General features: G+C 35.0%; 1 protein-coding gene and 1 non-coding gene across 2 annotated transcripts; both read right to left on the reverse strand.

Moving 5' to 3' along the window:
- Positions 1 to 20,263: 20,263 nt before the first annotated feature.
- LOC147542853 (bidirectional sugar transporter SWEET6a-like) lies at positions 20,264 to 21,341 on the reverse strand. The gene is made up of 2 exons (XM_086636955.1): positions 20,736 to 21,341; positions 20,264 to 20,634 (listed from the first exon to the last, which is right to left on the reverse strand). Exons 1-2 carry the CDS (start codon positions 21,315 to 21,317, stop codon positions 20,494 to 20,496), a joined length of 723 nt encoding a protein of 240 aa, XP_086493081.1. The 5' UTR covers positions 21,318 to 21,341; the 3' UTR covers positions 20,264 to 20,493.
- Positions 21,342 to 26,249: 4,908 nt separating this feature from the next.
- Positions 26,250 to 26,331, reverse strand: TRNAS-AGA (transfer RNA serine (anticodon AGA)). The gene has a single exon. It is a non-coding gene; the product is annotated as a tRNA-Ser (tRNA).
- Between the last annotated feature and the right edge of the window lie 477 nt (positions 26,332 to 26,808).

A 26,808-nucleotide genomic window follows, 5' to 3' on the forward strand; every position in this document is an offset into this window, starting at 1 on the left:
AGTACATATTAAATCATAATACCTAAACTAACCTTCCTTATATATAAAAGCTGATTTACCTTCAAAATTCTCAATTATCCTTTTCCATTTTTATCTCCCACATTCTCTCTCCAATCACGTTTCTATTCAAAGTAACCATCTTCTTCATTATCCTCCATAACGGAAACTTGTTTATTTTCTCTCTCTAAAACCGAATCATCTGATAAACCTCCATTAAACTCAGAAATCTTGTTTCATCTTCATTAGAGCAGGTGAAACCTCCAGATTTTACATTGTGAAAGTCTTTGTTCGTACCATTGTTAAGATCTAATATTTTCTCTCATTATTCAGTTTCTCTCTCTCTCTGTATCATCTTTTCAAATCTTCATCATTATTCAGTATTTTCTCTCTCTAAGATTGATCAAAGATTCAGGTTCGTAATAGTGCAGTTTTTGTAATGTTAAAGGTTTTGGTTTCTTCTTTTCTGTTTAATGTTTTTCATCTTCATCTTTAACTTTGTTCATGAATTTCATTATAATCAAATTCCTCTCTGTATCATCTAATCAAATCTTCATCATTATTCAGTATTTTCTCTCTCTAAGATTCATAACCGATTTTATGATGTTAATGTTAAATCTGTCTTTACAATTCACTAGGTTTCCTCCCCGTCCTACGGACGGGGAAGATCCCTCTTAGCTAACGCCTTTGAGGAAGAGAAAAATAAATTAGAGAGGAAAAACTATATTTATGGGAGAGTGTGGGAGAAAAAATAGGGAGAGAAATATGTGGGTTGTTATTCTAACCAATTTTGACTGATTTACATAGATACCCTTCTTTTTTTAGTGTATTTACATAAAAAGATTTTATATTATCCGTCGGATGTGTTTCCAATTGAATCTCTAAAATAAAATAGACGGCCAGACTTATCCCATGTATAACCGACTGATCTGTTTTAATATAATAGATTTTATTCGATTAAGAAGTGTTTGTCTCTATATATTTTGTTACTTTTTAGTAGTTTTAGGTTACAAATTTTGATTTTTAGATCATTTTTTCAATTATTCATCAAGGTTTCCGTCAATTTTTGATGCGGAGAAGATCTCGTACGATTTTTTATAACTGAATCACACGATATATAATTTACAATAAATTACGGATTGTTTACAATAAATTACATACTCTCTCCGTCCCAAATTAAGAGTCCCACTTTGAAAATACAACTTTTTTCACAAGTTTTGCTTTTCCATTTTTACCTATATTAATTTAGTATATTCTTTTTGGAATTCAAGGAATTATGGTAGGATATTATTTCTCTCACTTCACTTACCATAAGTGACCAACTATTTTTCATTAAAAAAAAATGACCAACTTTTGAAAATAAAATGAAGCACTAAATTAGCAACACAATAAAATGTGATAATCTTAAAATTTGAAATTGGTAACAAATGTTGGGAGTATTTTATGTTTTAGTTTTCTTTTCTTAATTAATCTCATACCTAAATAATGTTGATTTTAAGCCATTATGGAAAGTGGGATACTTTATTAGGGAATGAGCTAGATTTTGGTGTTATTCAACTAAGAAATATTCTAATTAACCAATAATAATACTCTAAAATCCAATACAAGGGTATACTTGAAAAAGGTAGGGATTAAGTATGATATAAAAAAAATGGGACTCTTAATTTGGGACGGACCAAAAAGGAATACAAGATTCTTAATTTGGGACGGAGGGAGTATCATTTTTTATCTAGAGAAGATCTAATACGATTTGGTTGTAACAAAATGTGAACGATATATAATTTACACGACATTACATGATGTTTACTGAACATAACACATACATAAAAGTAGCATTTAAATTATTTACTAAAGTTCTAGTACATTACGCAAACATCTTTTGTACGATGTTTTTATAACAAAATGTAAAATATATGTATTTTGTTACAAATTATACATACTTTATAAATAATATCAAAAACATCTTATAAATCTGCATACGTTATATATAATTTATTCAACATTACGCGTACTTTTTTCCCAAAACAGTTGTCGTTTATAGTACAATAAATGTTCCAAAAATTATATGTAATTTATTGAACATTATACATATTTTTTCACATAACAGTGACCTTGTGATTCAAACTAAAGTTATGTTTGTCTCCTAACACATTATGAAGTTTAACAAACAGTATGCATAATTTATTCCATTATACATGTCGTTTCTAGTAAATTTTATGTTTTGTTGACAAATGTATATGTTTTCTTTTTGTAGTTTTGCTGTTACTTGTGGAATTTCCTACAGAATCATCCAATCTAAGTAAGACCACAAAACTAAAATCTGATAACTAGGGTAAAATATTTACTAAAGTTGGTCAGTTATTTCCTGGTGGTGCAAAAGCATTTCGATATGCTCTTCGACAATATAGTGTAACTGTTGTTTGTCCTGCTCAAGACTACAAATAGAGAGTGCATAGATGGGCACCATTTTTGAACCAGAGAAGATTTTGTACGTTTTTTTGTAACAGAATGTAAACGATGTGTAATGTAAAGGAAATTATGTGTACTTTATTGAACATGACACACATACATGTGATAATTTACGTTGTATACACGACAAATGATGGTTTCCTCGTCATAAATAACACATAATTTACGTATTTGTTTCATAATTTGTATTCAACGTGTATTTATGTATGAGTAAAAACGAAAACAAATGCTGTTGTAATGTTCCCAGAAAAATATACTATTTCCAAATCTGAAAGTTAAGTGAGAGAAAGTGATATATACGTTTTGTATATTAACCCCCAAATGACGCTAAATTGATCCCAGAAAATATACTCTTTCCAAATTTGAAAGTTATGTGAGAGAAAATTGATTTGAATCAAAAAAAAATTACATAGTAAGATAGAGAAAATTGATTTGGTTTCCAAATCTGTAAAGAAGAGAAAGAAAATTGATTTGAAAATATCCGTGGTGATGGCGTTTCGTTTTAGTTAGGATTTTGGTTTCTGATCGATTCGGGTAACAAGAAAGAGAAAATTTAATTTCCAAATCTGTTTAGAGGAGAGAGAAATTATGATTTGTTTCTATCTGTTTTTTGCTTTAAAGCCCCCAAATCACGCTCCACTCTAATCGAAAACTTTCCGGATTCACCTGAAAATTTAAAAATCCCGGGATTTTTTTTAGGAGGGACATGGACGGTATAATTTCATAAAGTATGGGTTATTTCTGTCCATAATGTAAAAGGACTAAATATCCATATTTTGGGAAGATTCGATCATATACCTTTTTTGAACATTATTTTGGTCTATATACCCATGAACCCGTTTTCCAAATAGGTCATTCATTTTGTGGGAAGGAGTAATTAATATCATATAGTTGGAGAATATTAATTAGATCTCAACGATCAACAATTACATTATCTGTTCTCTCATATTGGTATTTCCTCCACTCATTATAAGCCGTGTGTTCAAAAAACTTTCAAAGATAACTATATCTTAGATATCGTTGGTCAAGGTCATATTTCATTGAAGACTAGGTTTGAGCAGTTTCAAGTTTATGACGAAAAAATTTAGTTTTTTATTAGAAAGATTTGATCACTACTGCGGATGATGAAAGCTTAGAAGAATTTTGTCTTAAACTCGAAGGTTATTTGAATAATGATACGCAATCTATATTGGGAGCTCAACTAATTCCGAAACTCAAAGTTCTAAACGTGATTTTACCAAGTGACATAAGAAAAGCGATGGATTGAAATGCTTGATTTTATTAATTCTAATTATAGAGAATTAAAATTTCTAAAATTTGGATTTCTTACAATTACCTGTCATTGTAGCCTCTATTGAGAGAAACTTTTCTAAGCTAAAATTGATCAAGTCTTATCTCCGCTCTACCATGTCACAAAAGAAATTTCACGGGTTAGCTAAGTTATCAGTTGAACAAGATATGATGGAAGATCTGGACTATAGTATATACTTCAGGTTTACGCCTTTTAGTTATGCTTTGCATACTAATTTACATGTTACATTAAAAAGTGAACTTTTTTTATAACGAATATGAGAAGGGCCCCAAAATTTTCCCCTCCACTACTTGGGCCGGCCCTGCCAACAATCGCGGGTGAATTTGTTAACTACAAGATAATACCTGTAATTTTGTAAACGCTATGTCAGGTAGTGTTATTTTAAGCGTTCCCATCGCATTATCAACTATTTGCCACGCCAAAAGATATCTAGGTGCTGAAGTGCAACTGTCCATTCACATATTATACTATTATAATTATTAAACTGTAATTAGAAAATTATTAGGGACAAAAATATTGGGCCAATAGTGTTATGACTACATTTTCATGCTAGATGTTTACGTTATGAATTATATGGTTTAGATGCTATTTTTGGTTTAAATTGACTGAACGGGGTTGGTCGTCCTGTCAATTTAGACGTGATACATCATCAAGATGTGATAAGCATCACAACCACTGAGCGAATGGTGTTTAATTTAAACACACACACAAAATAGAATTTTGTTTAACTCAAAAGATATGAGTGCAAGATGGGTCATTGGGGAAAAATAAGATGGTTTAGCCGCGCCAACAACCCTTGGTTGGAGTGGTAAGAGGTATAATCTTCCACCTAGAGGTCAAGGGTTCGAGACACACGCTGAACAATTCAAAAGAAAAAAGATGGTTTAGCCGCAAAAGAAAAGTGTCTGGAATGTCAATATGTCTCTGTGCCCAAAAATTATATAATCTAATGGCAAGCAATAGCCTACCAGTTAGAGATAAAGATTGGCAAATTTATCGGTAATTGTTTTAATTGTATCATCTGTAACGAAAGGGAGACTATTAACCATGTACTGTTACATTGTACTTTTGCGAAAGCGATATGGTTCCACTTTCAGGTCAGATCGGATCAACTATCCACGGTTTCACAATGGATAAAACAGTGGAAAACTCTTGAGGATGAGACGATTAATCTTTATGGAAAAATACTATGGTTCATTTGGAAGGCTAGATGTGAGAATTGCTTCTCTAACAACAAACAAGACCCCATACAAATGATCTCAAGGATCAACAATGCTTCTACCACTCCTCTGAATATTGAGACAACAATAAAAAACAAAGTCAAGGAAAAAACAAAAATAACTCAATGGAGACCTCCATCGACACCATTTTATAAATTTAATGTTGACGCTTCATTTGCTGCTTTAAACGAACCTGCAGGTATAGGTTGTATTATTCACGATGCAGAGGCCAACCTTGTCCTAGCAATTGCCGACGTAGTTCAGGGCCAAAATGCTGAAGAATGTGAAGGGTTGGCGATCCATAAGAGTATGATTTGGGCTTATCAGTTAGGCTTCAGACAGGTTCACATAGAAAGTGATAATCTAGCAATAATCCAGTGCATCAACGGTCAGGGTATGGGACTCCAATGGCAAACGCTAGAAAATAGTGAAACAAGGGGTAGCCCTCAAGACCAACTTCGAAGCAATTAAATTCTCTTTCTCTCCTAGAGAAGGAAATATCCAGGCAGACGCGCTTGCTAAATGGGGAAGAAATTATAGGAAAAAAGAATTTTGGAATGTCTTACCTATTTTTGTTCCTCCGCTTATGTAAACTCTATTTTGCTTTAATGATAGTTTCCTTCATAAAAAAAAAAAGCCTAACAAATTTTACCAAATGGAATTTTTATTCCCCACATGGGTGGCGCCTGCATTTTTTTATAATGAAAAAATTATGTTTCCATTTTAAATATGTAGAGTTAGATTTTAGTTTTAGTTTTAGTTTTATTTTCCAGTGGGTGATTTCTTCTCCGCTCCTTTTTTTTTTAATTTTTCTGCTCTTTTTCCATCGACTAAGAAAACCCAGATTGATTACAAAATGAGTTTGAAAATTTATTTTTTTTGGATTTGTTGCTGCAAAAGATCGCAGGACAATCAAAGTCTTTTTATGAAGATCGATCTAGAGAGAGAAATGATATGGAACAAGATCTTCAATTTATAAACTGATCGTTTCTCTCACTAGATTATTTGATCTGAAGTTCTGAACAACTTGATCTTACAAATATCTTCGATTTCCTAAACTCGAGCATCTCCAATGCAAAAGTAAAAAAAAAAACTCTAATTAGCTTTTGTGTTAGAGTCTCAATTGAGATTCTCTTCCCTATGTGGCTAACTTCAGTGTCTCTAATCCAAGTCATTCTCCAATGCAACACTCTAAAAAACTGTAACTGTAATAGATACACATATCACACATACATTTAATAAGAAAAAATGATTGAGAAAGAAAAACTTTCTATTGGTCCAAATTTAAATTTGATGACTAGGACACTTAAGACTCTCAAAAGAGATCTCAAAAATCGAGTTTCTAGTTGAGGCATCTTAAAACTTAATTCTTCCACATCATCTCAAGATCTCAATTGAGTTTTACATTGCAGATGTTTTTTTCTCAAAATAAACTTTAAAGTCCTAGGTGGCACTTAAGATTTTAAGATGGAGTCTTGCACTGGAGATGCTCTAATGAGAGAATTTGTGATGAAGAAGAAGGTAATACGATTTGTTATTCATTTCCTATACTAATAAGAGAGCAGTACTTTGCTCGATGCAAATTGTAGATCGCTCGACACAAACTGTAGTTCGCGTTAAGGTCTAGTCTCATTGATCCAACCGAAAAGGCATAAGTCCCACATCGGATGGTGGTCCATCTGCAGCCTTTTCTAGTTCGAAAGTGCCACATCTGAGAACAACCTATGAATGCGCAGTAGATTTTCCACCAGTAACACAGGGGGATGCCGCGCCATAAAGCAAGCAAGGTAATTTTTGGCAGGCACGCAAAGAAGGCAAGGTAATTTTTTGGAGGAGCACTAAGCCCTTGTAGACATGAATGTGCTAGGAAGGAAGCTAGCCTAATGTTTTTAAACAAACCGTTGGGCCTATGGAACAAACAAGTTACTAGAGAAAAAATTAATGAACAAGTAGCAATTTGTTTAAGACAAACAACAGTTCAAAATGAACCCTAGGTTTGGTAGACAAAAAATCGTTTTTAACTTTTTATGTGCCACATGGGTAAAGAACAAACAGTTATTTGCGACAAAGGTAAAAAAAAACAAACAGTTATTTGTGACAAACGAAAATAAATATTCCAAAAACAACTTATAGGTTAATGAACAGGCGGGAACAAAAAAAACAAAAAAGACTTCAAAAATAAAAATGCAACGATAAATAATAGTAAAAAAGAGACAACAGAATTGTAGTAGGACAAAACAACAAAATAGCACAAGAAAACCAAAAACTATTTTGAGATAAAGTCGTAAAAGATAACCAAAAGTAGTAGTAATTTCACACTTAATGAGTAATAATAATAATAATTGTAGCCCTTACCAAAAAATTTTCTTTATTGGGTCATAGAGTACATTTCCCAAATTGAACCCATTTTATAGTAAAAGCGGGTCAACCAGTCTCTGGTGGACAAAAATTATTACTGTTAACTAATCCTAACTCTACATGGACAAAAATGAAAACTGTTAAATATTACACCACAAATTCTTTCTGGAATGAAAAGAAAAAAAGAAGCGCAACCCCTCTTTGGTATTCTTTGATGGAGGTGAAGGATGATCTCCAGAAACAGTGCAGCTGGCAAGGTGGTGATGGCTCCACCCTAAAGATAACTCAAGATCCATGGATTCCAGAATTACCAGGCTTTAGACCCCATTGTATTGAGCTTCTACCTTGCGAGTGTCTACTAGGTCTCAAACCTCAAAGAACAAGAGAATATGACTTGGAAATGGGAAATCCTAAATCGCTACTTTGAAGAAGCTACAACTACAACAATTAATCAGATTACTCTATCTATATTTACTCTTGTAGATAGATTAATTTGGATCCCTACAGCGAATGGTGTGTTCACGGAAAAATCCTTTTTCAAAGAAATAACTCCTCATCATCATAACCCTAGAACTAGTGCAGACTTCCCTTGGCCTAAATTTTGGAAGATCTCTTTTGTTGAACCAAAAGTACTATAATATGTGTGGAAATTATTTAACCACAGCTTAGTGGTATTGATGAACATAACCAGAGGAAAAGATCAAATAGCTACTCAGTGTGTCCTATGTCACCAGGGAACATAATCAATCAAACACTGCTACAGTGAATGTCCCCGATTTGTAGATCTGTGGACACTTGCACAAGTGAATGAGCCCCTCGCAAGAAAAGAGGAATCAGAAATGTGGGTTAGGGATTTAATTCTTCTTAGCACAAAATCAAGTAATGGGCCACATTTTGAAACACAACGCAAGCCCACATTTTAAAACAAACTCCAACCCACATTTTTCAAAATTTAAACCCTAATCTCTAGGCTGCCCATACCCAAACTCTTTTCCTTCTCTTTCAATTTCTCCCCAGATTAACACAACTCCCAAATTAACAAATTCACCACGGTCTAAGTCTTCAACAATCAAGTGACTCCACCCCACCACAATCCACAAGTCATCACTTTGACATTTCAATATCATTGTTCAAATTTAACAAGCAACCACCATAACACCATTCCGCCACCAATTTGGAGTTTTGTATTAAATCACCAAGCCATCAAGGTAATTTTTACTCTATCTTTAACTAAATAACTAGCCCATTATTCATTTTTACCATTAAAACGGGCCTTAATCATAGTTCTAGTCCTCTCTAATCCCTTAAAATGTTTAAAAACTAAAAGATTAAGTTAAATGGATATCTAGTCCATTTGTATACACCTAGAGAGAAAACACAAATTCCTAGAACACAATATTAATAGGAAAGAGAAAATTTGATTTCCAAATCTGTTTAGAGGAGAGAAAAACTATGATTTGTTTCAAATTTTTTTTGCTAATAAATCCCCAAATCACGCCCAAATCTATCTTTCCAAAACATGCGAAATTTGAGCGTGGAACATTGACGGTACTGTGTTTAGAAAGTGAGAGTTTTTATGTCCATAATGTAAAAGGACTAAATATCCATATTTTGGGAAGATTGGATCATAAACCTTTTCTAAACATTATTTTGGTCTATATATCCATGGACCCTATTATGTATATAATAAGGTTGTTTGACTATTTCTCTTTCTCTAATCATCTAACTAATCTATAAAACCATTAAGCCTATTATTGATTTTATTATTATCATAGATTTTTTCATCATTAGTATTATTAAATTTCTCTAATATTTAGATTTTGTGGTATCTCTTAGTTTTAGTCTCTTAGATTTTTAAAGGGTTATTTCCCTAATGGCCCCCTACTTTGTGACCAGCTTCCCGCCTGGCCCCCTACTTTACGAGAAATACCTATATGGCCCCCTTTCGTTATAACACCGTTACTCTCTCTCCTCCATCTCATTTTCTCTCTCTGCCAAGTCACCTATCACGGCCACATCATCATCTTCTCCGGCATTGGTCGCCGGCCGGCCAAATTTCCGGCCGGCGACCTTCAAATATTAAATTTTTTTTTTTTTTTATTTTCTCTCTCCTTTTTCTCTCTCTAGATTTTTTTTTCCTCACCGTCTCTCTCTCTCTAAAACTCCGGCGAAGGGGTTTCCCTTCGCCGGAGCTAGGTCTATTCGTTGAATAGACCTAGCAAGGTCTGTTCAACGAACAGACCCTTCAAGGTCTGTTCGTGAACAGATCTAACTGTTCACGAACAGACCTTGAAGGTCTGCTCGTGAACAGATCTGTTCTGTTCACGAACAGATCTGTTCTGTTCACGAACAGAACTTACAAGGTCTGCTCGTGAGCAGAACAACCCTTAATGTTCTGCTCACGAACAGACCTTGCAAGGTCTGCAAGGTCTGTTCGTGAACAGAACAGATCTTTCACGAACAGACCTTGAAGGTCTGTTCGTGAACAGATCTAGGTCTGTTCGTTGAACAGACCTTGCTAGGTCTATTCAATGAACAAACCTAGCTCCGGCGAAGGGAAACCCCTTCGCCGGAGTTTTGGAGAGAGAGAGGGTGAGGAAAAAAAAATATCTAGAGAGAGAAAGAGGAGAGAGAAAATAAAAAAAAATTTAATATTTGAAGGTCGCCGGCCGGAAATTTGGCCGGCCGGCGACCAATGCCGGAGAAGATGATGATGTGGCCGTGATAGGTGACTTGGCAAAGAGAGAAAATGAGATGGAGGAGAGAGAGTAACGGTGTTATAACGGAAGGGGGCCATATGGGTATTTCTCGTAAAGTAGGGGGTCAGGCGGGAAGCTGGTCACAAAGTAGGGGGCCATTAGGGAAATAACCCATTTTTAAATCATTAGTATTACAAGATTTGTACCAAAACCTAGCTAACTTTTCTAATCTATTCACATATTGACTATTTCTTATTATTCTTGCAATTATCATGTGATTAAATTTTTTAATTGATTTTTAGAGATAGTTGGAGATTTAGTTATGCCTCCTAACAAAGTTCGAAAACACATATGCGGGTCTGAAAAGAGAAACAAGAAGAGAAGAGAAGAAGAACTAGTTCAATCCCAAGCCGGTGCTCTCGATAGATTTATTAGACACAATAGCGACACAAACGATGAAAGTGCGGAAGACGGTACCACAAATGATAATATGAATGGGGATGGTGTAGATAATATTGAGAGAGATAATACAAGCCAACTCTTAAATGACAATAGAAATGAAGGTCTTATTAGTGAAGAATACGGACCTAATAATATCTTTGATCCGGGACATTGGGACGTCATTGATCAAAATTTAAGAGACTTTTTGATACAAAAAGATCCGATGGGAATTATTAGTTTCGATTTTCCGTTAGATGAATATAGTGTAGGGGGCACATTTTTCAAATCTCGCTTCGGGCCACCAAAAAGTCAGGACCGGCCCTGGGCACATTTGATTATGTTAGATAGTAAATAACAAATACCATCATCAATCACAAAAACTGGCGAGCATCATTAAGAATCTCTACAGAAATTAGTTATAAGTAAATTATCAAAAGAAACTTTCAAATTAATGACCATATATCATAAGATTGCTCTGTACTAATTAGGCTAAATAAATAATTAGTGTTGTTAAATTATATAAAAACAAATAATTACGACTTTTTATCTTAAATTTTCTTCACAAATCTACATGATGTAAAGAAATTAAGGAAGAAGTGAAAGAGAGATAAGAGTGAACTTAAAAAGTATATTGTAGGAATATATATATAATTAAAAGATGAAGAAGGCATATGGATTATATGAGGATGCAAATAACGTTACTAGAAGTTGGATGAATACTAGCAAAGTAGAAATCAAACTTGAATTTATAAAAGAACATTAAAAAAACAAAATATGATTAGAAAATTAAATTTAAAAAGAAAATTTAAAGTGCCTCGTGCAAAACACAAAAAAATAGTAGGAGCAAAAATAAATGAGTAATTTTAAAAGAGTTGTCCAAAGTGTTATTAGTGCTCCCATTTCTCCATAATCGGCCCTCAAATAATTGCCTTTTAGATGTACGCGAATACTACTTGAAAGGGCGCCTTTAAAATCACTCAAAGAAATTATTCAAAAAAAAAAATGAGAGGAGAGGGGATGATGGTGGGGCTCGAACCTATGACCTAACCCGAGGTAAACTTAGCACGACTACAGTAGCCAACCGTTCATTATTGGTTTTTTTGGTGCAATTACAGGTATATTAACAATAAAACTCTAATAATTTGGGGTATAGGGTTTTTTTATTCGGAGACGTGGGGACACATGACCCCATAGGCCCCAACGTGGGTCCGCCGCTGGTTTTAGTTAGAAAAATAATAAAGGGGCTACAAAGGTAGACGAACTCTAGATGAAATAAGAATCAATATATATCGTCCATCGAGAGTGAAAAAAAATGGGTTGACTCTTAAATAGAGACCGTTGATTTCGTATGGATCTAGAATAAGCTTTGACTTGTACCATCTTTTAGCATTATTTTTTTATTAGAATTAAAAATAAATAAAAAATTATGATTCAACAGGAAGGACTTGTACCAATCTCGGAAGTACACGATTTATGAGTTCTAAATGAAAGTTAACTATTTAGAAATTTCGGATAGCCCGAGTTTATTCAATTCATGTATTTATTCATAATGTTTCTGTGTCATATTGAATGTAGTGACTCTTGAAGTTCATATCAAAAAAAAAGGAAAGAGGGTATGTTTTTTAGAATATACCCTATTATTCAATGAATAAGATTGCACCTCTCAAGCTTATCTCCAACGATTGAAATAATACCTCTCAAACTTATACCCTCTTTAATTAAAATCCGAATGAAGAGATCAAACAAAAAAGAGGCACACAATTTGATAATCTGAACACGGGTATTTTCTTAATGAGTAATATAACTATATATATATAGTTACATATATAAACCCTAAACCTAATTATATGATGACCGTCGGACTTGGATGCAGTCCACTTGATGCAACCCGGAATAGTGGTTAAGTGGGCCTAACGACTACGAGAGGGAAGCCCACTCGGTTAGCCCTTTAGATTAGGTATTTTATATATTTTAGAAATTATCTCTTTATTTCCATGTTTATCAGATTAGGTATCTTAGCAATAAGAAATTAGTATTTAGATTTTACTTCTTTCCAAGTTCGAGTATATTTTAGGTCTGTCTAAAACCCTACAAAAGGGAGCCTATTATGTTTGTTTTCATTCGGTTATTATCAATAAGGAAATCATCTTGTTTGCATCTTTTATCTTAGTTATTCTAGTTTTCTCAGTTGTTAATCATAGTTATTCTTTATAGTTCGTTGTGCTACATCAAGTGGTATCTAGAGCCTAATTTTTTAGAGAACCGTGGTTAATCCTCGAAGTACTCCGTTAAAAGAAGAAGTTCCTACCTTTGAATTCGAATGGGAGAACATCCGTAATGGACTTATAACAATCACAAACTTGGGGAAAGCTTTTGCTCAATCAAACCAAGAAACTAACAGAGAGTTTGAAGATATTCAACAACTACTCCAAGATATGAACACCAAACTTAAAGGTATGTCTTCTTCTTCTAGTTCTTCTCGGGAACAAATTCCTTGAACCACCACATCCGAACCACCCATATCTTCTTCACCCTTACAACCACCAAACCACCAACAACTTCAATTCACCTTTTAGGATCGAAAACCTAGACCACCCACTTTCATCTAGTCGTATCAATCAACCTATAAACGACCATAGGTTCCCACCATTATTAGGTAATATGGATTTTTTTCCAAAATCCTACGTCCCAACCAACCCATAAACCCTGTCTGTCATCCTTTTCTAAACCCTACTATGCAACAATACACACAATCCCCCCACGTCCCTTAGCCCTCACCAAGACCCAAAAGGAAACCCTAATCCAAACCCTATGACACCTAGTCGACCACCTTTCGAAACCGACCTTAACCAATGCAATTTCAACCATGACCACCACCTAACACCTATTTGAAACCTCACCCGAGCCCCATCCTTCTCCTTCCATGAATCACCTCCTTTTCCTCAATCAAGGGTAACATTATCACTCACACGAGCAATTTTTATTCTTGTGGGTCTTCTTCTTCTTCTTCATCTCCGTATTGTATTCATATGGATGTTCCTAGATTTGATTGGTCAATCAATATAGAAGACTTTTTGGACTATGTTTCTAGACTAAAGATATTTTTTTATGTTATGCAAGTTTATGGACCGGATCAAGTTCGTTGTGTTACGGGATATTTATCGAAGACGGCTCTTACATGGTGGAAACAAGAATTCAGAGGTAGAAGAATTAACAGTTTTCCGCCTATCACTTCATGGTATGAAATTAAGTCGTTGATGATGACTCATTTCTTACCATCCGATTATGAGAACTAATTATATTGTGTTTATCTTAAGTGTCGACAAGGTAATCGATCAATTGAAGAATATGCTTCGGACTTCCATCGCCTAAGCACTTGACTTAATTTAGTGGATTTAGATTCCATGAAAATTGAGAAGTTCAAAGATGGTCTTCGTGATGATCTAAGGGGCGTTGTCAATCCTTGTCCTTATTCCTCCGTTTTTGAATGTATAAGTGTGGCAAGAGCATTTGAGAACGATTCAAGAGTTATCTTTCATGGTTCTTCTCCTAAGAGAAACTCTATGAGATACTCAACCGAAGAATCTGATTTACTTAAAAAATTCTGAGGCAAAGTCAACTATTGAAAACCCATATAAAAACCCCTCATGGTAAATGCTATAGATGTCAATAATTTGGGCATTACTCTAATGTTTGCCCTTTAAGAAGACAAGCTAACCTAGTTGACAGACAAGATGATGATCATTTAGATAATAAGGACTTTGAGAAAGTGGAAACCACAACCGACAATGGGGAACGAGTTATCTTTGTTCTCCGAAAGTTATTTTTTACTCCTTACTCTATCGAAAAATTCCAACGATGCAACTTATTCGTTACAAGAGGAACTATAAAAGGTAAAGTATGCACTGTTGTCATTGACAATGGATCTGTTGAAAATCTCATCTCTTCTAAACTTGTCAAGCATTAAGGTATTCCCACTCTTCCCCAAAATCATCCGTACAAAACGGTTTGGGTTCAATCCGGGTATGCTACTTGTGTAGACCATTTTTGCAACATTCCTATTTTAATTGTAACTACTTGTTCAGACGAGATTTCTTGTGATGTTGCGAATTGAACATGGATATGTGTCATATTATATTTGGAAGACCATGGCAATCAGAAATGGATGCTATTTATCATGGTCGCGCTAACACGTATGAGTTTCATTAGACCGATAAACTTGTTACCTTACTACCAATTGAAGATGGTACAGAAGAGTTGAATTCTTTAGAACAAAGGTTCGGGTTGAACTTCTTGAAAGAGGGCGAGGCTAATGCAGCCCGGAATAGTGGCTAAGTGGGCCTAACGGCCACGAGAGGGAAGCCCACTCGGCTAGCCCTTTAGATTAGGTATTTTATATATTTTAGAAGTTATCTCTTTATTTCCATGTTTATCAGATTAGGTATCTTAGCAAATAAGAAATTAATTTTAGGTTTTATTTCTTTTCAAGTTCGAGTATATTTTAGGTTTGTCTAAAACCCTATAAAAGTCTATTATGTTTGTTTTTCCTTCATTCGGTTATTATTAATAAGAAAATCGTCTTGTTTGCATCTTTTATTTTAGTTATTCTAGTTTTCTTAGTTGTTAATCGTAGTTATTCCTTATAATCCGTTGTGTTACATCAACACTTGTGACCGCTGGATCTTGTCAGAGGTTGCCCCTTTTCTTGTCGTTGGTTGAGATGTGGGTTTCTTTGTCCAAAGGCACCCTTAATACGTCTCCTCCCAAACTTATTTCAAAATTTTGACATTATACCTCTCAAACTTATCTTCAACTCCTCTTCAGTGATTAAGATTACTCCTCCCAAATTAAGATTATTCATTCGATAGAACTGTTTGTGTCCAACGAATACAAAGTATACCCTCGTAGTTCTATCAAGCTTGAATTACTACAAAGGAGATGTTAGTTTTGTATAAAACACAAACCAAAAGTAAACTGAACTGATTTGGAGATTGAGAATTACATAGAGTTTCTTAATTCACGAATTGATGTCTAAAGTTATAATTTTTTTAATTAGATGGGTTTAAGGCGTCAAGCATCTATTATAATAAAACAGCTCAGTCGGTTACATGAGGTATAAGGTTGGTTGTCCATTTTTGTTGGGAGTTTTATAAAGACCACATCCGGCGACATGTATAAATCCATTTTTATGTAAATTGACTCAAAAAGGAAGGGTATTAGTGTCAACAATTAATTTCTAACTTCTTGAAACTACTACTGAACTTTGGGTGCTTCTAAAGACACCGGGCCAAAAGGCTGTTAGCATCCGGAAATTTTATTGACTCGAATTCTCTATAAGCACCAATTTTTAATGTGGGTGACGTTCACCTTCGTTTGCTTATTCCATCTTCTTCTTCCAAAACAAAAGATACCTAATTAATTTTTCTTCCAAAACAAAACCCAAGAATATAGTGTAACATTTCAACGTCAATTGTTGCCCATCTCGATTTTTCTTTGCCAATTAGTTTTGGGCTAGATTATAATGTTTTGGAAAGAGGTTGATCCATATGTGGCCTATCAGCATCTCCAATGCTTCTAAGCCAGAGTACCATTAACAATAGGATGATGCCATTAACCCTCACCATAATCAAAATTTGCAATATACCAACAAGAGATAAATAAATAAAATCATCGCTGAAAGTTTCAAGAATCAAACTTCAAGGATAAATCAAGAAAAGAACACTTGCACGAAGATAACTTCGAAGTTCGGATCAATATAAACTAATCAAAAGAGTGTCAAATAATCAAAACCCAAACAAGCTACAATGACAGTTCAAGATTGAAACCTCTGACCCACAATTTATCAAAACCATGAACTTACCACATTTAGGTCTTTAACTTTCAAGGATGCTAATTACTGATTCTACCCACAATTTTGTTCAAACTTTAACAACCTCTATAGATGAAAAAACAAGGTTTTGAAGAAAGCTCAAAAAAGGTTTATATCCTACTAGATTTAGGTACTTAGTACTGTTAATTTAACAGATTTATCCTAAACATAACAGTTATTAGTTTCGCACAAGTGATATTAAAATTAAAAGGATCTGGCCATTCAACAATAAACAAATAACTTCAGATTAAACTAAAAAAATCACTTTGTTGAAATGGGGATTCAACTATAAGAAAGTTTGATAGAAAGGATTGAAATTAATGGATACCCTTGTTTTAGATTCGCGAGATTATGAGAGATTCCGTGAAGTAGAAGTTGAAAGCTTAGAGAGAGAAAGTTTGAAATTCTCAATTAATTTTCAGATTTTGTGAGAGATGGATGGAGGGGTTAGGATTAACTCCACTTTGATCGGTGCCTACATAGTTGGGCGGTGCTAACAGAGAAAGGGGCAATTGGACCTGGCTAGAGTTGGATGCTAACAGACTTTTGTCCCGGTGCCTTTAGAAGCACCACTGAACTTTATACCCTCATTTGTATTATATAATATCCTAAACTTCTAACAAATTAACTGCAAGGCTATTGTCGGCATTTACTAGATACCCAACAATTATATAATATCGTAAACTTCTAACAAATTAACTGCAAGGCTTATGTCGGCATTTACTAGATACCCAACAATTATGGGAGGAGATCGTGGAAAGAGGAGAAATTAGTGGGGAGGAAATCGGTTATCTCTAAACTGCATAAATCACTTCCCCACACTCACACACATATTTTTCTCCACTATATATGGTTATATTTCTCTCTCTCTCTTAGGGGTGTTCGTTGGTTCAGTATCCTATAATTTGGAATCATCCGTTACCGAACCGCTCATGGTTTGGTTAGTGATTTTTCAAACCGTTACCAAACCGTTCATGGTTTGGTTCGGTTACTAACCAAACCATCATAGGCGGTTTGGATACTACGGGATGCCGAACCATTCATAAAAACAATTTGTTCTCCATAAAAATTGGCGAATCGAGTTACTTTCTTCATACATTGACGTATAAAATCAAGACACCGCTCCTTAACAATCTGGAGAAACAATCAAACTAACATAATACGTCGAGAAACATTTGAAACATTAAAGACATGTGCATGCCACCGACCGAAATATTATGTAGTAGCTAGTAACAATATCGATACATGAATTGTTTTAATATAATACTAGCTAGTAACATTATATTGTAGTGGTGTTGTTGTATTTGTATGAAATTATGTAGATATGATAGATATATTTTAGGAAAAAAATATGTAAATATATAATTATATATAGAGTTAATTCCTATATGGCCCCCTACTTTGTGACCAGCTTCCTTTATGGCTCTCTTTTTTTCGTAAATTCAAATATGACCCCCTATTTTCAGGTAAATGTCATTACTACCCTTCTTAATAATAAATTTAAAACATTAAAAAAAGAGTTAATTCCTATATGGCCCCCTACTTTGTGACCAGCTTCCTTTATGGCCCCCTTTTTTTCGTAAATTCAAATATGACCCCCTATTTTCAGGTAAATGTCATTACTACCCTTCCTAATTCTAAATTTAAAACATTAAAACAAAATTATTTCCACCTCACCCCTCTCTCCCTCCACCTCATCTCACCCTACACCTCATCTCACCCTACACCTCACCCTACACCTCAACCTTCTCTCTCTCTCTCTCTCCAATTCACCTCTCTCTCTCTCTCTCTAACAGCAGGTCTGTTCACGAACAGATCTGTTCGTGAACAGATCCTCCGGCGAAGGAAAACCCCCTTCGTCGGAGTTTTAGAGAGAGGTGAGAGATTTAAAAAAAAAATTAGAGAGAGAGAGGAGAGGGAATTTTTTTTTTAAAAATTTGAAGGTGGCCGGCCGGAAAATTTTTCGGCCGACCACCTCACCGGAGAAGAAAGGGGTGAGTTGGAGAGAGAGAGAGGTGAATTGGAGAGAGAGAGAGAGAAGGGTGAGGTGTAGGGTGAGATGAGGTGGAGGGAGAGAGGGGTGAGGTGGAAATAATTTTGTTTTAATGTTTTAAATTTAGAATTAGGAAGGGTAGTAATGACATTTACCTAAAAATAGAGGGTCATATTTTAATTTACGAAAAAAAGGGGGCCATAAAGGAAGCTGGTCACAAAGTAGGGGGCCATATAGGAATTAACTCTTAAAAAAAAAATATTTCCACCTCACCCCTCTCTCTCTCCACCTCACCTCTCCCTACACCTCACCCCTCTCTCTCCAATTCACCTCTCTCTCCAACTCACCTCTCTCTCTCCAACTCACCTCTCTCTCTCCAACTCACCCCTTTCTTCTCCGGCAAGGTGGCCGGCCGAAAAATTTTCCGGCCGGCCACCTTCAAACCTAAAAAAAAAGAAAATTTCTCTCTCCTCTCTCTCTCTAAATTTTTTTTTTAAAAAAATATCTCTCAACTCTCTCTCTAAAACTCCGGCGAAGGGGGTTTCCCTTCGCCGGAGCACGGCAGACCTTCAAAGGTCTTCTCGTGAACAGACCAGATCTGGTCTGTTCACGAGCAGACCTTTGAAGGTCTGCCATGAACAGACCTTCAAAGGTCTGTTCGTGAATAGACCAGATCTGGTCTGTTCACGGCTCCGGCGAAGGGAAACCCCCTTCGCCGGAGTTTTTAGAGAGAGAGAGAGATGAGAGGAAAAAAATTTTTTTTTTTTTTTTTGGAGGTTGCCGGCCGGAAAATTTTCCGGCCGGCGACTATATTCGGAGAAGATGAAGGTGAGTTGGAGAGAGAGAGAGGAGTGAGTTGGAAAGAGAGAGAGGTGAATTGGAGAGAGAGAGAGAGAGAGGGGTGAGTTGTAGAGAGATGAGGTGGAGAGAGAGAGAGAGGGGTGAGGTGGAAATAAGTTTTTTTAAATGTTTTAAATTTAGAATTAAGAAGGGTAGTATTGACATTTACTTGAAAATAGGGGGCCATATTTGAATTTACGAAAAAAAGGGGTCATAAAGGAAGCTGGTCACAAAGTAGGGGGCATATAGGAATTAACTCTTATATATATTAATTGAACTTAACTAGTTCGGTTTGGTTTTAATGGTTCCTAAAAATTACATCCACTTACCGAATCAAACCAGTTGGTTTTTGAAAATCTACAACCATACCAAAGTAACCAAACCACTCGTTGTTTGGTTTGGTTTGAAAATCGATTGGATCGGTTTGGTTTGATTGGTTCGGTCTATTTCTGCACACCCCTACTCTCTCTCTCTCTCTCTCTCTCTCTCCATCTCCCTCTCCTCTCTGCTCTATTAATTTTGGAATCTAATATATGAATATTACTGAAATTGTTGAAGTTGTTAACTTGCAGGAAAGAATTTCAGATAATTACGGCGTTAGCAAGAGGGATTCTTCCTTCACATAAAATGTGATTTACCGGCGAAGCCTCCGGAAACCTAGTCTTAACTGTAAGCGCTCAATTTATGCAGAAGACCTCTTCGAAATTTGGTTGTAAATGGGCGTCGTTTGACCTTCCCTTCTTAATTAAACAACACAACTAAACCGCCTATTTGAACCCCCTGTTGAAGCGCCCAAGAGAGAAACAATGGGTGTTCAAATAGGCGGTCAGAATAAAGTTTTTGTTAATTAAAATTGATATGTAATTTTGCCTCCTATGTATTGGAGTTCTAATTTATTCTTGCTGTTGTTTTGCGGAAGAGAATGAGATAGTTCTCCACATGGGGTGACCAATCCAACTACATATTTTTTTTAAATTAGAACCCTCATCTTAAATATATTTTCGAAAACAACTCAAATAAATCAACAAAAAAAAAAGATTGACATAAATTGATTAAAACAAACCATAAGGGAAAGAATATTTGTTTATATTCTTGTCAACGTCAAACAGTAGACTAAATTAAGCAAGAATGTTTCAACAAAAAAAAGTTAAACAAGAATGAACTAAACTAATAGTCTGCAGAAAAAAAAATAAAAACGAAAAAAGCTAATCGAGTAGACTAATTTCTAACTCATTAAAAGATTAATATATCTACTAAAGACCAAAAAGTAGATAGCTAGCAAGTCCATGCATCTTCTATACTTGAGGACGTACAACTGAGGATAGTTCTACGTTCTCCCTTGGCTTGATTTCTTCGCGCTTTGGAGTTGATTTGTAATAAATTGCATATACTATTAGTTGGATTGCACCAAGAATTGCTCCTGAGCCATTACTTATCTACAAACAGAAGAAGTTTCCGTCAAATTAATCATCAATATATAACATTACAATAAAGTTGAGGGATATATTAATTAGTTCATGTTTAATTGGTGACTTACCGTGACAAAAAGATCGAAGCGGAGCAAAGCATAGGTCAACCAGATACCACCGTTAACAAAGTTAGCAAGTAAGAGAAAAAAGGGCATATATTCGACGCTCTTAGTTCGAACAACTAAGCGGATAATGTCAAGAGGCATGGCGTACATTAATATGTTGAAGATTAAACAGAAAATACCAACAGCCAAAGTTCTCTTATCGGTAGTGTGAAGTAAGCCAAGAGTTAAACCAACTACGACAGCATAGAAAGCAGCTTCCACTGCTAAGACTTTAAGCACATAACATCTTTGTTTCTTATTAGAGTAAAGGTAATAGATGATGATATAGATGAGCTCAATCACGAAACCGACACTGTTAATGGTGGTGACAAGGATGCTGTGTGGGTGTACGATCGGGAGACCGTAGTATATCCATAAGACACAGTTTAGAATGGTAGCGAGATATGGGTTTGGAGAGAACTCCTCGACAGATTTTCTCTTGATAATCTTGTAGAAAGTAGGGGCTGGAGCTGCAAACAGAAAGAAGGAGATGACATTACCAATTATACCAACGATATTTCTAATAGAATTTGTGCTAATCGTCATCTTGATCTTAAGGATAGCTAGGGATGTGAAGAAGTGAAGAATTTGTAAGATGGAGTGAGGGTTACAGAGGGATGGGTGGTAATGTGGTATTTATAGGGAGAGAGAGAGAGAGGATTTGTAATAGGAGTAGTAATTGATAGATAGATACAAACAGAATCCTAGTTTGTGGGGAATCCTATACACAAAAGCCCTAATTAAATTAAACTTATCCATCACAACGTGCACACTCCAAAATAAGGAATTTCAAATCTTTTAAAAAGTTAACTTTATATATTTCTTGAAATCTCATATGGTTTCTTTTCAAAAGTTACAGTCTAAACGGGTTTGTCAAGTCATATTATGAATGTCCAAAATTACCCCTTTAGATTTGTTGTTTACGTGCTCTTTTCTTTTCGTATTATATTGTTTCTTTTATCTCTTTCATCACCGACAAATCTACTTCATGACCCGCCTCTTTCGACTCTCAGCTGAACTGTCTGCGAGAGAAACAAGGATTTCTCTCTCCACGTGATTGAACATGTAAGAGGAGAGAGAAATCTTTGTTGTCTCGCATGCAGTTCAAGTGGGAGTCCCAGGAGACGGGTTGAGTATACCTTTTGTTTCATCACCTTTATTAGATCAATTTTATATTTTAGACTTTTTATTTTCATTTTCGTTCTTTCTCTCTTTCACTTCGTTTTTGTTTTCTTCCATTATTTCTCTCGCTCTACCTATCTTTCTTTCGGGAGAATCCTTACACGGATTAGGGTGAGGTTCTTCACGAAATAAGACTACAAAGATATACATATATATATGTATGTATATATATATATATATGTATGTATATATATATATATATATATATGTATGTATATATATATATATATATATATGTATGTATATATATATATATATGTATGTATATATATATATATATATATATGTATGTATATATATATATATATATATATGTATGTATATATATATATATTATATACTGAATAGTTTGGTTATGATAAATATTCATAAAAATGTTATAATTTTTATATCTCATTATGGTTGACATCTTATTAGGTATGATAATTTAACAAAAAAGATATAAACCTATCTAAAACTTAAGAAATTGTAGAGTTGTATAAAATCAAATTCTAAAAAAATCACAATTACAATATTAAATTGAGCACCTAAAATAAAAACAAATATCAAACTAAGAAAAAAATGATCTTAACATCATTCAAATTCAGACACAAAAACTATTAAAAAGTTACAAGCTAAAGAAAACCCAACATAAATTTTAGAGAGAGAGAAGAGAACTAGAGAGAAAAGTAATGAGAATAAGAGCATCTCCAATGCAAGACTCAATCTCAAAATCTTAAGTGCCACCTAGGACTTTAGAGTTTTTTTGTAGAAAAAACCTCTCCACTGCAAAACTCAATTGAGATCTTAAAGATGATGGGGAAGCATTAAGTTTTAAGATGTCTCAACTAGAAACTCTAATTTTGAGATTTCTTTTGAGAGTCTTAAGTGTCCTAGTCATCAAATTTAATTTTTGGACCGATAAAAAAATCTTTCTTTCTCAACCACCTTTTCCTATTAAATGTATGTGTGACATGTGTCTCTGTTAGAATTTTTTAGAGTGTTGCATTGGAGAAGGACTTGAATTAAAGACACTCAAGTTAGCCACATGAGAAAGAGAATCTCAATTGAGACTCAACACATAAGTCAACTAGAGATTTTTTTGAGTTTTGCATTGGAGATGCTCCAAGTTGGGTTGAGGATAAGGGTGGGATTTTGGCCCGGTACTCGCCCACGTTCGTCCGTATCCGAAGGGTCCGTGGGTGCGCAGTGACCGAGTCGGTCAAAACCTGCCCGACCGATAGATGTTTAGTGGACAGACGCGGACAAGGGGGCCTAACCGATGTACATGCAATCCGTGTCATGCCGTTTAGGTTTTCCGTACTTGTCGTAATCCCTGCCCATAATAAATATGAACCATTAAATTTTTAGAGTAAGATGGTAGTGTACTAGTGTTAGATTAGATTAAGTTATGACATATCACCTTCGAAATCAGAAGAAATGATCCAACCCTTTTCTTTACTCTTCTCTTCGACTCTCTTCCACTCATTTCTCTTTTGGTTCTCAATGAAAAAACTTTAGATGTTAATCATAGTCGATTCTTCCCTCTCTTTTGATTTTTCTCTGAGACACTTCATCTAATTGTCGATCTTTTATCTCCGTGTTCTTAATTTTGTTGTTATTGTTCATTAAGTTAATGAACTTGGTGACTTTTATTTTTGACAAATTATGATGTATATCCGGTGCCTGCCCGACCAGTGTCCGGCATGTCCGGTTAAAAGAACGGACATTGAGGGACATTTTTACAAAGAAAAACTGAAATATCCGCTCGTTTTGTCCGAACGGACAAATTTGAGTTGCGTTTGTTCCGCCCGGACCGCATGGGTAGTTGTCCCTGGACTACCCCATCCATCCTTAGTTGTGGATGAAGAAAAAAGATTGGTTTATAAAGGGGAAATAAGAGTTACACAGGAAGGAGTTGGGGAAAGAAGAATCAAAATAACAACAAACTTACAAGATTTAAATTATTTCATGATACAAATCCACAAACCTACCAAACTCCCAAGTTCGAAACCCGGATAGGATCAAATATATTATAGCATTTCAAACATATATAGATACATCAAAATGTTACATTTCTTTTATATCAAGATTAGATAAACTATAAATTCCAAATATACAAAAGCTTAATGTAGATCTGCTACACAAAAATCCAATTCTAAAACATGGATCACACCTAAATTATTTCCCTAATAGCCCCCAACTTTGTGACCGTTTTCCTGCCTAGCCCCTTACTTTATCAAAAATATCCAGATGACCTCTTTTTTTAGATTTTGTTATCACACCGTTACCTAGTCATCATTTCTCTCTCTTCCATCTCATTACCTCTCTCTCTGCCACCTCACCTTATCGCCACCTCATCATCTTCACCGGTGAAGGTCGTCGGCCGACCAATTTTTCGGCCGGCGAACTTCATTAAAATAAATTATTTTTTTTAGAGAGAGAGAGGAGAGAGGAGAGAGGAAAAAAAGTATTTTTTCCTCAGAATTTGAGATATTATCTAAAGAACCAAACCAATGAGTCAATGGAGAAGAATCTGTGAGAATGTCAACAAATTTTAGGTCAAATCAAGAGAATATCCTCTACCCATTGTGCCCAATTAACTAAAAATGAAGATATGAATATGAAATTCAAGAATCTGATTAGTAAAAGATGAAATTGAAACATACCCATGTGGATAAACACTCCCACGTACATGCAAAAGAAGAGAAGATCCAATTTTCTTTAGATCAAGTGGTTTTTTCCTCCTCCCTAGTTCTTGATTTGCAGCTGCTGAACAACAAGATAATGTTGTAATAGAAAGAATCAAACCAGAAAAAACACCAACCCAGACACCATTTTCATTGACTTGTATCAGAGACAGGTAATGAATGAAAGAGAGAGAAATGATGACTAGGTAACGGTGTTATAACGGAATCTAAAAAAGGGAGCCATCTGGGTATTTTTGATAAAGTATAGGGCTAGGCAGGAAACCGGTCACAAAATTGGGGCTATTAGGGAAATAACCCTAAACATAATTGCAACATTGAATTGAACACCACAAATAAAATCTCATGACATATAATAATTCAGACACAAAAAATAATTAAAGAAAATAACAAACTACAGGGAATTCAATGCGAGTTTTAGGAGGAGAAAGATAAGATAATTAAGAGAGTAAATTATATAGGGGAAATAGTTACATGAGAGAAAAATATATGGGAATAGGTCCGGTTGTGGATGTACTAAAGTGATAGGTGAGATTGGTTTACACAGGAAATACTTACATGAGAGGAACTTGGAGAGAAATTTTCACAGGTAATAATAATGTATAGATATCGAGTATTAACCATAAATGATACCATTATTTCCCTAACGGCCCCCTACTTTGTGACCAGCTTCCTACCTGGCCCCCACTTTACGAGAAATACTCATATGGCCCCCTTCCGTTATAACACCGTTACTCTTTCTCCTCCGTCATATTTTATCTCTCTGCCAAGTCACGCCACATCATCTGTTACGCCACCTAATCACCTTCTTCGGTAGGGGTCGCCGGCCGGAGTCAAACTAAAAAAAAAAAAAAAAATTTCTCTCTTCCTCTCTCTCTCTCTCTAACACTACTCCGGCGAAGGGAGACCTTCGCCGGAGTGGTCTGTTTGTGAAGAAATATGTCACTCTCTAAGTACCAATTTCTAAGTCACTCTATCATTTCCCATAATATTAATAGTAATTTAATTCCTTTACTTGAGGACAAATGAGTTAGTCCGGTAGATTTTTAGTCAGATACACATGTAATGTAGCTGGCAGATTACACTTGTAGCTGGTACCATCCGGTAAGGAAGATGACACTATGTCTGGCATCAGTCACGGCCGGATCCTGACGGGCTGACCTAGATATGGAAACCAAAAAACATTTTTCAGTCGGATCACTGAACCCATCTTGTCGTCCTAGTCTTTGATCAGTTGGACAATGAACTTATCCGTGCTTGATGACTTTCCGACTTGAATTAACATAAGAGGAACAAACAAGCATCGTGCTAGAATTCCAACCTCCAATGACTTAATTGAGCAAAGCAATGGATCTTTGGCTACACCACTGGTGACATTTTACTTGCAAAAGTTTTTCATCGACGTGGAAAACACCAATAAATTGTTTACCGAAAGGCAGTAACCACTATCAAAAGTAACTATAACAATTCTTCGATGATTCATCAGATCTTATATCATTGAGACCATCTCTCAATGTTATTGCAGAACCACATTGAGATGAAGAGTTGGTTTTTTGACTCACTTCATGTCTTCATCCATTGCTTTCTTGTTATAAAATATGAAGGAAATCGTGGACGGCAGGATTCAAACCTGCGCGGGCAGAGCCCACATGATTTCTAGTCATGCCCGATAACCACTCCGGCACGTCCACTTCTCATGTCCATTTGAGTCACGTCTAGTAATATATAGTTTGGACACCTACAAATGTTAATGACTGTATTCTTTCTGATTATTAATGAATGAAGCCCAAATACTTCACAGAGAAAACTCACAAACAGTACTGTCAAATACCCATTCTCCAAACTCCAATCTTATTTCGGTCTTGCTTTAATTCTATTTTCATCATTATTGCCAAAATCTCTAAATGTATCACATAAGAAAAATTGATAAATCAAAATTTAATTCAAAATCTTCTCGTGTCCGAAGTTTATAGTTTTTCCTCTTTAAACATTTTCACCCGCAGAGGAGAAAGAACAAGTTCAAGTTTTGTTAACTTTTTCTATTTATTCTCTGTTTCCATCTTAATTTATCAGAAGATCACAATATTTTTCAATTTTATAATTCTAAATTTGAAGTTTTTTTTTCTATCTATCTACAAATTTGTAGATTATTAAAGTTTGATGATATG

Source organism: Eschscholzia californica, unplaced genomic scaffold (assembly GCF_041429995.1).
Source record: "Eschscholzia californica isolate CP2 unplaced genomic scaffold, dmEscCali1.0.p SCAF_4, whole genome shotgun sequence".
Classification (NCBI taxonomy): Eukaryota; Viridiplantae; Streptophyta; class Magnoliopsida; order Ranunculales; family Papaveraceae; genus Eschscholzia; species Eschscholzia californica.